The sequence below is a fragment of the Centroberyx affinis genome, unplaced genomic scaffold (genome assembly GCF_046629955.1).
Source record: "Centroberyx affinis isolate AG114_WGS23_722 - 3 ecotype Tasmania unplaced genomic scaffold, CSIRO-AGI_Caff_v1 ptg001765l_1, whole genome shotgun sequence".
In the NCBI taxonomy this organism is placed as follows: domain Eukaryota; kingdom Metazoa; phylum Chordata; class Actinopteri; order Beryciformes; family Berycidae; genus Centroberyx; species Centroberyx affinis.
This window is the reverse complement of record NW_027280162.1, coordinates 365,328-377,738: the sequence shown is the minus strand read 5'-3', so window position 1 is coordinate 377,738 and position 12,411 is coordinate 365,328. Positions and strand designations below refer to the sequence as shown.

The window sequence follows — 12,411 nt, the reverse complement described above, 5'->3', positions numbered from 1 at the left end:
TGGACACTAAAACATAATTAATTTTCATTAAATATTTTATATGAAGCCACATTATCAAATCACATACAGGATTCAAGGTTTAGGTTAAGTAATGAATGACTTTATGTACCTGTGATCCAGAAAAGTGGGATGATAATTATGATGAGTTCTCTTTTCATGTTGAGTTTAATCACTGTTGAGTGTGAAGAATCAGTTAGAGACAAACTGTTGATGTTGATGCACCTCAGGCAGGAAAGGGAAGTGATGTGGAGTGAAAAGCATCACATGATAAGTTGGCAACAAGTCAAAGTCAAACCCCCAAATGTCTTGTTCTTGGGAGGGAGATAATTTGAGGAGGAAAGGGAAGTGAAGAATAAACACCAGCTAGAAATGATGATGGCATCAGATCAAACTGGGACCTCAAGTGCAGCTGCCTGGGAGGAGCCTGTTCAACATCTGATTCTGATTCATAGCTAGCTGCACAGTAGTACACTGCAGTGTGCTCACGTGCCTTTAGGTCGACTATAAACAGAGAGCTATTCTTTGCTTTTTCCCCACTCAAATCTCCAGTGATATTAAACTGCTGTTTGTACAGCTCTTCCATTTTGGGACGTACACATGTCCAATGAGTTTCATAGCTGTCTCTCCTGGTGACTGCTGGTACCATAGCATCACTCTGTAGTCAGTTTTCCCATGAGTGCAGACCAGCTGCACTTTCTCTCCAGGGTTTCTGAGGAGAGCTGAAGGAGTCTGATGGACCTCAAGACTCAGAGAAAACCATAGAAAGAGAGAAAATGAATTAACTGCATACAGCAAAGTATGCAGCATTTATGGTAAGCCAAGTAATTACCGATGAGCCAAGAGAAAAAGAAAAACGTGGACTCCTTTCTGATCTTACACACAACACTTAGCAGCTGTCATCCCTTGGCTAAAATAACAGTAAACTGTAGACACTTTATCAAAGCCCTCCTCTCAAATCTACACCAGCTTTATCATGATGAATAGTGCTTCCTCTGTTGAGCTGGAGAGTATCTGTTAAGCTGTTACTCCACCTACAGGAAAGACATGAAAGTAAAGATGTGATTCCACATAACTAATACACTCACCAAATGAATGGCAAGCAGTTTTTGTTCAGCTGCATATAGTTCTTACATCACTGTGTTTGCTGATGGCACAGAAATACACAGCACTGTCCTCCAGCTGCAAGTCTTTCACAGTGAGAGCCCCACTTTCTGAGACAGTTTTGATGGCTGAATATTTGTGCTGAGTGCCCCCCTCATAGACTGGCTCCTGATCAACTGCTGTGTAGACGATGAGGCTCATGGCCTCTCCTGGACGCTGCCTGTACCAGTACATCTGTGTATAAGTAATATCTTTCTTGTGGCTGCAGTTAATCTCTGCAGATTTGGACAGAAAACTCCAGCTGATCTCAGGGTGTTGGGTGACGTCCTGGCAGTGACCTGTGGGCAGAAAATACAGAACTGAAAAGTTTAATTCCAAAACAATTTACATCCCCTCTTGAAAAACAGTGTTATGAACATCAACATGTAATGTTAATGATCTTTGCAAAAATTTCAAGCAACTAGTGTTCAGTTCAGTTATCCAATATATTCAATAATCTATACTGATGTTTTTCATGCCAGCAATAATTTTGTCTGGTGTCACATTAAACATTTCAAATGGTGGATATGATTTTGGAATGAAACTCAGTCTCTTGTATTACTGATATATTGAAATTCAGTTCTCACCAATCTTCTTAAGCAAAAGATACGTTTGAAGTCAAAATTTGAGGCTAAATGTAACTTTCAGAAAACGTATGTCATCAACCTACATGTAGTCATATTAATGTATTCCTATAATAAATGACAAGAATAAAACCAACACATCCATCTCTTACACTGTAAGTATTTGCATGTTAGTTCTTGTACCTTGAAGACACAGAGATGAGACTGTGAATGTGATGAGAATTTGAGTAATCATAGTGATCCTGTTAAAATGAGCTGCAGCCACAACAGACACACTAAATGTCTGAGGCTGGTGTTTATAATGGTGGGTGGAGGGTTAAGTATTACATCACTCCAGAGAAGGAAACTCCCATTATAATCTCTAATCTGAATGAGAGGGAAGGCCAATAGTGGTTAGAGTGGGTTGATACAGGTGCAAGGGGCTGTGAACTGTAATACAGAGATGGATTCATGTGTGATGGGAGGTTTTTGTAGTGAGGAGCAGCGATACGTCACACTGTGGAAACTAGCAGCACAGAAGTAAACTGCACTGCTGTTCAGGCTGAGTTCCTCAATTGTTAAAGTGCTGGTTTCATCTTTATTTGCACTGCCGTCCATCTTGACAGACATTCCAGTCTCAGGATTTCCACTGCCTGCTAACATGTATCCCAGGAGTTGCATTTGTTTGTTCTTTGATTGCTTGTACCAGAGGATTCGATTGTAGTTCTGAATACTGTGTGAACAGTTGAGTTTGGCTGTTTCTCCTGGCTTGTTGTACATGCCAGCTGGAGTCTGGTAATCCATTGACAATGATCACAAAGACTTAGCAGCTTAGCAGGTGGATCTGCTGAGTCCTGACTAAAGGGTTTGGGAGAGTTTTGCTTCTGTCACAGAGAAACCACGTAACTGCAGTTTTAGGTTATTTTTGAAAGCTGTTAAAAACCCATTGTATGATTTCAAAAACAAAGTTCCCTAACCTCTTCATTATGTGTATACACATTAATCAGCATATTAGTTGACCAGGACTGATGCATACTTTACATCTATTTCAATATGTTAACACGTGGTCAGTTAATTCTTAATCACTAAGTAAGCAGTATTTAAGGAACCATAATATAAAGTGTTTCCAGTGTTCTCTTCTTAATTCCTGGAAAGAACAAAACACATTTTGTTTTTTTGATTTTTAGAGATACTTTGTTGTTTGGAAAAGCAGTTTGAGAGGGTTTTTTCAGGGGTGTTTCACAGTTGATGAAGAAGATTTCTGCTGCACAGGGTTTGTCTAACATCGGATCAACACCGGAAGCACCGCCCACCTGAGGTACTGGCCGGTGCCCCCATCTTATACCCAGACCTTTGTAGCCTCCTACAAAGTATGTTGGATAGCGGGGCGGTAGAAGAGAGTTTGGGGAGAAAATACAAGATGCAACAGTTTAATTCCCAAACAGTTTACATCACCTCTGGAAAAAAGTGTTATGAACATTAAAATTCATAGCCTTTGAATTTAAAAACTACAAATGTGTGATACCTTTAATTCAGAACAGAGTGATGATGGATATGAAGAGACGAGGAGGGATCATGTTGTCTGTCTGCGCTGCTGAATGTGAAGAACCAGCTGGAGTCTCTGCTGTGCTGTCTGGATCTGAAGGAGGGGAAGGAAGTGATGTAGAGAGATCAGAGTGTGTGTTGACATGGAGAAACTGTCTGTCATTCAGATGGTGGACAACTGTCTGTCTCTCTGCCACTCAGTCTGTCTGCCTGTCTCCCCGTCTTCCTGCCTGTCTTCCTGTCTTTTTCTCTCATCCTCCTCCCACTGGTGCGTTGACTCTAGAAAACAGACTGTTCATGTGGTTTGATCCAGGTGTGCAGGATCAGATAAAGGTTTTTGTAGAGGAATATGAGACTTTTCTATCACTGTGCATATGAAGCTGCACAGAAATACTGGCCGCTGTCTGCAGGACGCCTCAGTTTGAGAATGTGAAGGGAAGCCTCGCTCTCACCGTTTCCACTCACATTGAAGTGACTTTGATACGGCTCTTCAACACATTGAGTGTTTGTATAATATGTATATCCGATCAGCTTTAGAGAAGAGTCTCCCTCTGAGCGCTGATACCATAGAATAGTGTCATAGCTACTGATGCTGTGTTTGCAGGTCAGGTTGACTTCACCATTCAGTTTCCCCAGCAGATCAGCTGGAGTCTGATGAACATCTTTATTTTTGTTGAGTGACACTGCTGTAGAGAGGAGAACAGAGAATGATGACATTTAGTACAATTGGAGACTAAAACAAAATTATTATTCATTAAACATTTCACAGCCACATTATCAAATCACAAACAGGATTCAAGGTTCAGACTGAGCAAAAATAAATGACTTTATGTACCTTTGATCCAGAAAAGTGGGATGGTAATTATGATGAGTTCTCTGTTCATGTTGAGTTTCATCACTGTTGAGTGTGAAGAATCAGTTAGAGACAAACTGTTGATGTTGATGCACCTCAGGCAAGAAAGGGAAGTGATGTGGAGTGAAAAGCATCACATGATAAGTTGGCAACAAGTCAAAGTCAAACCCCCAAATGTCTTGTTCTTGGGAGGGAGATAATTTAATCGTCAAACCACACTCATATTAGGGAAGGTTTGAGGAGGAAAGGGAAGTGAGGAAGAAACACCATTACTGTACATCAGCTGGAAATGATGATGGGATCAGATCAAATTGGGACCTCAAGCGCAGCTGCCTGGGAGGAGCCTGTTCAAGATCTTATTCAAAACCATTGTTGATAAAGGTTATAGAGTTTTTGTATAGAGGAGAGGGGATCTGAAATCAACGTGCATAGCTAGCTGCACAGTAGTACACTGCAGTGTGCTCAGGTGCCTTTAGGTCGACTATAAACAGAGAGCCGTTCTTTGCTGTTTCCCCACTCAAATCTCCAGTGATGTTAAAATGCTGTTTGTACAGCTCTTCCATTTTGGGATTTTTGACGTACACATGTCCAATGAGTTCCATAGCTGTCTCTCCAGGTGACTGCTGGTACCATAGCATCACATTGTAGTCAGTTTTCTCATGAGTGCAGACCAGCTGTACTTTCTCTCCAGTGTGTCTGAGGAGAGCTGAAGGAGTCTGATGGACCTCAAGACCCAGAGAAAACCCTAGAAAGAGAGGAAATTAATGAACTGCATCGAGGAAAGTCTCTACATAACATTTATAGTAAGCTAAGTAATTACCGATGAGCCAAGAGAAAAAGAAAAATGTGGACATGTTGACTCTCTTCTGATCTTACATGCAACACTTAGCAGCTGTCATCCCTTGGCTAAAATAACAGTAAACTGTTGACACTTTATCAAAGCCCTCCTCTCAAATTTACACCAGCTATATCATGATGAATTGTGCTTCCTCTGTTGAGCTGGAGAGTATCTGTTGAGCTGTATCTCCACCTACAGGAAACATATGAAAGTAAAGATGTGCTTCCACATAACTAATACACTCACCAAATGAATGGCAATCAGTTTTTGTTCAGCTGCACATAGTTCTTGCATCACTGTGTTTGCTGACGGCACAGAAATACACAGCACTGTCCTCCAGCTGCAAGTCTTTCACAGTGAGAGCCCTGCTCTCTGGGACAGTTTTGATGGCTGGATATTTGTGCTGAGTGCCCCCCTCATAGACTGACTCCTGATCAACTGCTGTGTAGATGATGAGGCTCATGGCCTCTTCTGGATGCTGCCTGTACCAGTACATCTGTGTATAAGTAATATCTTTCTTGTGGCTGCAGTTCATCTCTGCAGATTTGGACACGAAACTCCAGCTGATCTCAGGGTGTTGGGTGACGTCCTGGCAGTGACCTGTGGGCAGAAAATACAGAACTGAAAAGTTTCATTACAAAACAGTTTACATCACCTCTGGAAAAAACGGTGTTATGAACATCAAAATTTAATGTTAATGAAATGATCTTTGCAAAACAATTTCAAGCAACAGGGTTCAGTTCAGTTAGCCAATATATTCAATAATCTATACTGATGTTGCGCATGCCAGCAATAATTTTGTCTGGTGTCACATTTAAACATTTCCAATGGTGGATATCTGATTTTGGAATGAAACTCAAACTCTTGTATTACTGATATATTGAAATTCTGAAGCAAAAGATATGTTTTAAAGTCAAAATTTGAGGCTAATGTAATTTTCAGAAAATTTAAATGTCATCAACGTACATGTAGTCATGTTAATAAATTATAAAAAATCTTGTACCTTGAAGCCACAGAGATGAGACTGTGACTGTGATGAGAATTTGAGTAATCATAGTGATCCTGTTAAAATGGGCTACAGCCACAACAGACACACTAAATGTCTGAGGCTGGTGTTTATAATGGGGGGTGGAGGGTTAAGTATTGCATCGCTCCAGAGAAGGAACCTCCCATTATAATCTCTAATCTCAGTGAGAGGGAAGGACAATGTTGGTTAGAGTGGGTTGATACAGGTGCAAGGGGCTGTGAACTGTAATACAGAGATGAAAAAGAAAAATGTGTGATGGGAGGTTTTTGTAGTGAGGAGCAGCGATACGTCGCACTGTGGAATCTAGCAGCACAGAAGTAAACTGCACTGCTGTTCAGGCTGAGTTCCTCAATTGTTAAAGTGCTGATTTTGTCTTTATCTGCACTGCCGTCCATCTTGACAGACATTCCAGTCTCAGGATATTTGCTGCCTGCTATCATGTATCCCAGGAGTTGTATGTGTCTATTCTTTGATTGCTTGTACCAGAGGATTCGATTGTAGTCCTGAATACTGTGTGAACAGTTGAGTGTGGCTGTTTCTCCTGGCATGTTGTACATGGCAGCTGGAGTCTGGTAGACTTGGTCACTGAGAGAGGAACCTGTGGAAAAGAACAACAGACAACAACAGACAATATGCAACAGTCAGAGTGTTATGGATTATAATCTGTGAACAGATTTGAGAATATGCAACTAAAATGGCGGCACTGTAGAAGCTTCAGTGTATGCAAATAAAACCTTAAACGTACAGTATTTTTGTAAAAACAAAAATTAGAATAAAATGTGTGAAAAAACCTTTAATGCCATTACCTGAGACCAGAATAGTGTTAAAGGTTATGCTGAGGAATATGATGATCATGTTGTGTTTTCTGAATGGCTGGTTATATTGCAGAATATAAGATCACAGTCTTGTTGTTGTCTCTGTTTTCATCAGTGTAGAAGCAGGTTTACTGATTATACCTACCTCTTCTTCTGAGTAAACCCACCTATCAGCATAATAAACATTAAGTATGTAGGTGGGTGGCGTCATAGTACTTCCTCCTCCCTTAAACATAGTTTTCTCAACTACCTCTGTACCACTGGCTCAGTGTAAGGTGTGAGTAAAGATATACTGCCACCTGATGAGGGGAAACCAGACAGCAAAGACCTCAGATGAACTTTTAACATACAACCAAAAATATATTTTTATAAACTCTCATTTGGTAAGTTGTTAGTGTTCTCATTATGGTATAGATATTTTTTAGTTTGTTTGTTGGGAGTCCAATTATCTGAAATTTGTCAGCCTCAAGAAGCTATGGGCTGTAATGGAGTTGAAAACAATTCTTGCCTTTAATATAACTAATAATTATTAACATGTTTATTCATTTTACAGCACTTTGTACTTTTGTTACAACTGTTAATGTAATAGCCTCCCATTAATGTAATAAATCATTAATGTAAGAACAATCTGCAGTTAATCGTGTAACACTCTTGTTATTAATGTAATGTCCTTTTTCTTTTCAACATAACAATTGTTACATTATTGGGTTTTATTGGGTTGAAATTTTTGAAAAGTAATCCATTGACAATGATCACCAAAGACTTAACAGCTTAGCAGGTGTATCTGCTGAGTGCTGACTGAAACTAATACAGGAGGGTTTGGGAGAGTTTTGCTTCTGTCACAGAGAAACCACGTAACTGCAATTTTGGGTGTTTTTCAATTTCTTTAAAGCAGTTAAAAAGCCAGTGTATGATTTCCAAAATAAATGACTGTTCACTAATGAATGCTTAATTAGCTAGTGATTACATATCAATTAACTAAACTGATTTAATTAAACTGGTACTGTAGCACTGTAGTTTTACTTCATTATGTGCATACACCTTTATCAACATATTAGTTGACCAGGACTGAACTGAACTATTGTATGTTTGACTCTTTCCCCTACTACAATAAAAACAATGAAAAACTCTGATATAACATTTGTGAAATAGGTATTCATACTTTCGTGTGACCAATTATTTGAGACATACATTATTCAATAGCAGTACTATGGAGTTGATAACATCATTTCATGTTCATATTCTCCTCAGTGCTTAGGACAGGGGATCCAAACATTTTATCCTTAATTCATGTACTGAATGCCCAGATACAGTTTGGCAAAAATAACAATCATACAGCATCAGAGAAGTTGTATGGAGAAACACTACACCCCAATGGATGATAGAAGTGTTGCATCAAAAGCAGTTATCATGTCACTGTGAGCCAGCTGTGTGATATCAGACGTTCACAGTGTTTCTCTGCTCTTCATGTGGTTGTCAGCAGGTGAATGATTGTGATTTAGTTCCTGGTGGATCACAGAGGGTTTTTGTTGAAGACAGAGGCTTTGTGCAGCACTGTGCTTCACTGGCAGCACAGAAATACACCACACTGTCCTTGGCTCCGCTCAGCTTTGGAATATGAAGAGATGACTGACTTCTCCCATCCCCGCTAACATTATAAATCTCTTTGAATGGATCTTCAATGCTGCGAGCATCGTATCGTACATACCCAATGAGGGTCATATCACTGCTCCCCATAGACTGTTTGTACCATTGGATCATTTCAAAATTAGTGTTAGAGTGGCTGCAGTTAATCAAGACTTTGTCTCCAGGATCTTTTATCATGGCAGTGGGAGTCTGATGAACGCTGTTTGTTGATGAATCTGTAGAAACACATTTGAAACATACAGCTTTAGTCAAGACAAAAAATGACCGGATACTGTAGGTTACTGAAGATATTTAGGATTTATTACAGCATTTCTCATTAATTAATGTAATATTACCTGTCAGACAGAGGGGCAGAGCTGCTAAATGTAGGAGAAGTCTGATCATGATCCTTGTTGAGATGAAAACAAAAGTATAATGAAGACTGCAGACTCAGTAGAGCTGGCTGGATGGAGAAGAGGAGGGGCGGACAATGTGGACGTCACAACTTTGATTAGTGGATATATACAGTATCCTGCTGTGTTGGTTAAAACAGGAAGAGACAGGTTTCAATACTGATACTGGCTATGGTTAGATGCAGGTGTGCTCTTCTTCAGTGAAAATGTATGTGGTTGATTATCAGCAAAGGGTTTTTGTAGAGGAAAGAAGGTAATTGAGTCACTGTGCCTACTAGCTGCACAGTAATACATGCCGCTGTCTTCTGGCTGTCTTAGTTTTAGAATATGAAGGTACGCTTCCTTTGAGCCATCTCCACTCACAGTGAAATTATTTTTAAATGGATCTTCAATTGTTGGGTTATCATTTGAAGTATAGCCAATGAGTTTAAGGTTAGAGTCATCCATCTTCTGCTGGTACCACAGTATCACATAGTATGAACTGATTGAATGGCTGCAGTTGATTGTTGCTGAATCTTGAGGATTTCCCAAGATTGAGGAAGGAACCTGAAGGACTTTGTTGCTCAGTGAATGACCTGCGTTTAAAAAGAGAAAAACATTAAGAAAACAGAAACGGTTGTGAAAAATGAAACTTTTAGCAAAGGTTTGTTATTTGCATTCAAACCCACAGGTGAGCCAGAGAATTAGCAGAGTGATGCAGTTGAGTTTTCTGATCATGATGACTTTATCTTTCTCTCTGTCTCTGTCTCTGCTTTGACAGACAGACTGAACAGACGTTGTGGGATGAACTGAGAGGGGAGGAGACAGAAACTGTGACGTTTGCAAACAGACTTCTGGCTGCTCCTGTGCTCTGTCCCCTCTGGTGTAATGTGGACATGGAAGTGAATTTTGTAAATAATATCTTCCTTATTAAAATATATCTATTATGGGAAATGAAGACCTTTAAAAAACCCTCAACTAGATACAGTGTTATGTACAAAAAAAATGGAGTGGTTCATTATATTAACATGATTAAACTGAATATTTTAAATATTACTATGAAAACTGAACTGAACAGTAGATGGAACATGGTGCACACCTGCTTCTGTATCATGGATAATATTGATCTATCACATATATCTTGTTTGGCACAAGAGCTAAATGGAAACTGTGATTCTTACAGGAAAGATCTCAGTGATGGAATACTTAACTTTAAATATGAACAATTTATTGGTGTTCATGTTAGCACAGTTGTGTTGCAGGTTGACTAATAACTGCAGATGTCAGTATTAACAGGAAAGAACCACATATTGCTCTCCAGTACAGAGGTTTATGTGCAGCTTTGCAGGTTAGCTGTGCCACTGTGGGACTGACTGACAGCACAGAAATACAAGCCAGTCAGAGACTGCCAGTTTCACAAATGAGTGTATGAGAGTAAATATAGTTACAGAGACACGAAGAGTTTCAACAGTGTTGATCTATTTGATATGACAACTGGTGGGAGTGTCACAGTATTTTGTGATGTGGTGTGATCCTGAATCTAACTGTCGATGGGAGTATTAGTGGAACTCGAGGTCCCCCTACAGTACGTGAGATAATACACACATACAGATGGCAACTGTAGTGCCTTCAGTGAGTTGAGGTTTTTGTTCAGCTATCCAGTAAGTCTGTATCACTGTGTTCACTCACAGCACAGTAATACAAGCCTTTATCTTCTGGTGCCAAATTCTTCACTGTGAAAGTCCCACTGGCAGCGTCAGGCTTGGTGGCTGAGAATTTCTCTCTGCTGAAATTTCCAAAGTCATGGTCTGTGCTACCAGACACAGTGGTGAAAACTATTTGTTTCATTCCTTCTCCTGGAAGTTGTCTGTACCAGTACATCTGGTTGTAGCTACCACCCTTAGTGTGGCTGCAGTTGATTGTCGCATTGTCACCCTTGTTTTTCCACAGTATGGAGTTCTGGGTGACATCACTCCCATCAATAAGACCTGTGTGCATAACAGTAAAGGTTACCAACAGTGAACATTTCAAATTTCATAAACCTTTGTTTAAAAAATTGACAGCTTCTGTTGTCATCCCTGGACATAAATTCCGTCAATAACATGAGGACTGATTACGTTACCAAAGGTGAAAATAATCAGCATGTACATTTTTGTTTCAAAACCAGGGTCAACTTCCAATTTGTCCCTCTTGGTTGCAGACTGTGATACAGTGAGTTGATTATATTATATTATATTATATTATATTATATTATATTATATTATATTATATTATATTATATTATAATGTTAGAATATTAATACTTTACCTGTGTTGCAGAGCAAAAACACTGACAGGCAGAGAAAGCCATGTTTGATGATGATAATATCCATGTTCTGGAAGTCAGAGACCGCCAGTCTCATATATGACTGTCAGTATAGTTACAGAGATATAAAGAGCTGTCATAGTGTTCTTCTATTTGATTTGACAACTGGTGGGAGTGTCACAGTATTTTGTGATGTGGTGTGATCCTGAATCTAACTGTAGATGGGAGTATTAGTGGAACTCGAGGTCCCCCTACAGTACATGAGATAATACACACATACAGATGGCAACTGTTGTGCCTTCAGTGCATTGAGGTTTTTGTTCAGCTATCCAGTAAGTCTGTATCACTGTGTTCACTCACAGCACAGAAATACAAGCCTTTATCTTCTGGTACCAAATTCTTCACTGTGAAAGTCCCACTGGCAGCGTCAGGCTTGGTGGCTGAGAATTTCTCATCTCTGAAGTCGGGCTCATAGTCAGGTTTGGAGTTTGCAGTGGTGAAAACTATTTGTTTCATTCCTTTTCCTGGAAGTTGTCTGTACCAGTACATCTGGGGGTAGCCAGCGCCTTTAGTGTGGCTGCAGTTGATTGTCGCATTGTCACCCTTGTTTTTCCACAGTATGGAGTTCTGGGTGACATCACTCCCATCAATAAGACCTGTGTGCATAACAGTAAAGGTTACCAATAGTGAACATTTCAACTTTCATAGACCTTTGTTTAAAAAATTGACAGCTTCTGTTGTCATCCCTGGACATAAATCCCATCAATAAGATGGGGACTGATTACGTTACCAAAGGTGAAAATAATCAGCCTGTACATTTTTGTTTCAAAACCAGGGTCAACTCTTGGTTGTAGACTGTGATACAGTGAGTTGATTATATTATATTATATTATATTACATTACATTACATTACATTACATTACATTACATTACATTACATTATATTATATTATATTATATCATTACAATATTAATACTTTACCTGTATTGCAGAGCAAAAACACTGACAAGCAGAGAAGGCCATGTTTGATGATGATAATGTCCATGTTCTGGAAGTCAGAGACCGCCAGTCTCATATATGACTGTCAGTATAGTTACAGAGATATAAAGAACTGTCATAGTGTTCTTCTATTTGATTTGACAACTGGTGGGAGTGTCACAGTATTTTGTGATGTGGTGTGATCCTGAATCTAACTGTAGATGGGAGTATTAGTGGAACTCCAGGTCCCCCTACTGTACATCACCCCCATGTACATTACATACAATCCAGATCAGTAACACTGACTGGCTGAGGGGGTTTGCATGTT

General features: G+C 39.6%; 1 gene segment (V, D, J or C); it reads right to left on the bottom strand.

The window, feature by feature from the left end:
• Positions 1-1,131: 1,131 nt before the first annotated feature.
• Positions 1,132-3,041, bottom strand: LOC139652144 (T cell receptor beta variable 7-2-like; the record flags this gene model as incomplete). The annotated part of the segment is given in 2 exon segments: positions 1,132-1,439; positions 3,017-3,041. Coding segments are annotated over 2 exon segments (333 nt in total), but the record flags the coding sequence as incomplete, so codon positions are not given.
• Positions 3,042-12,411: the final 9,370 nt, after the last annotated feature.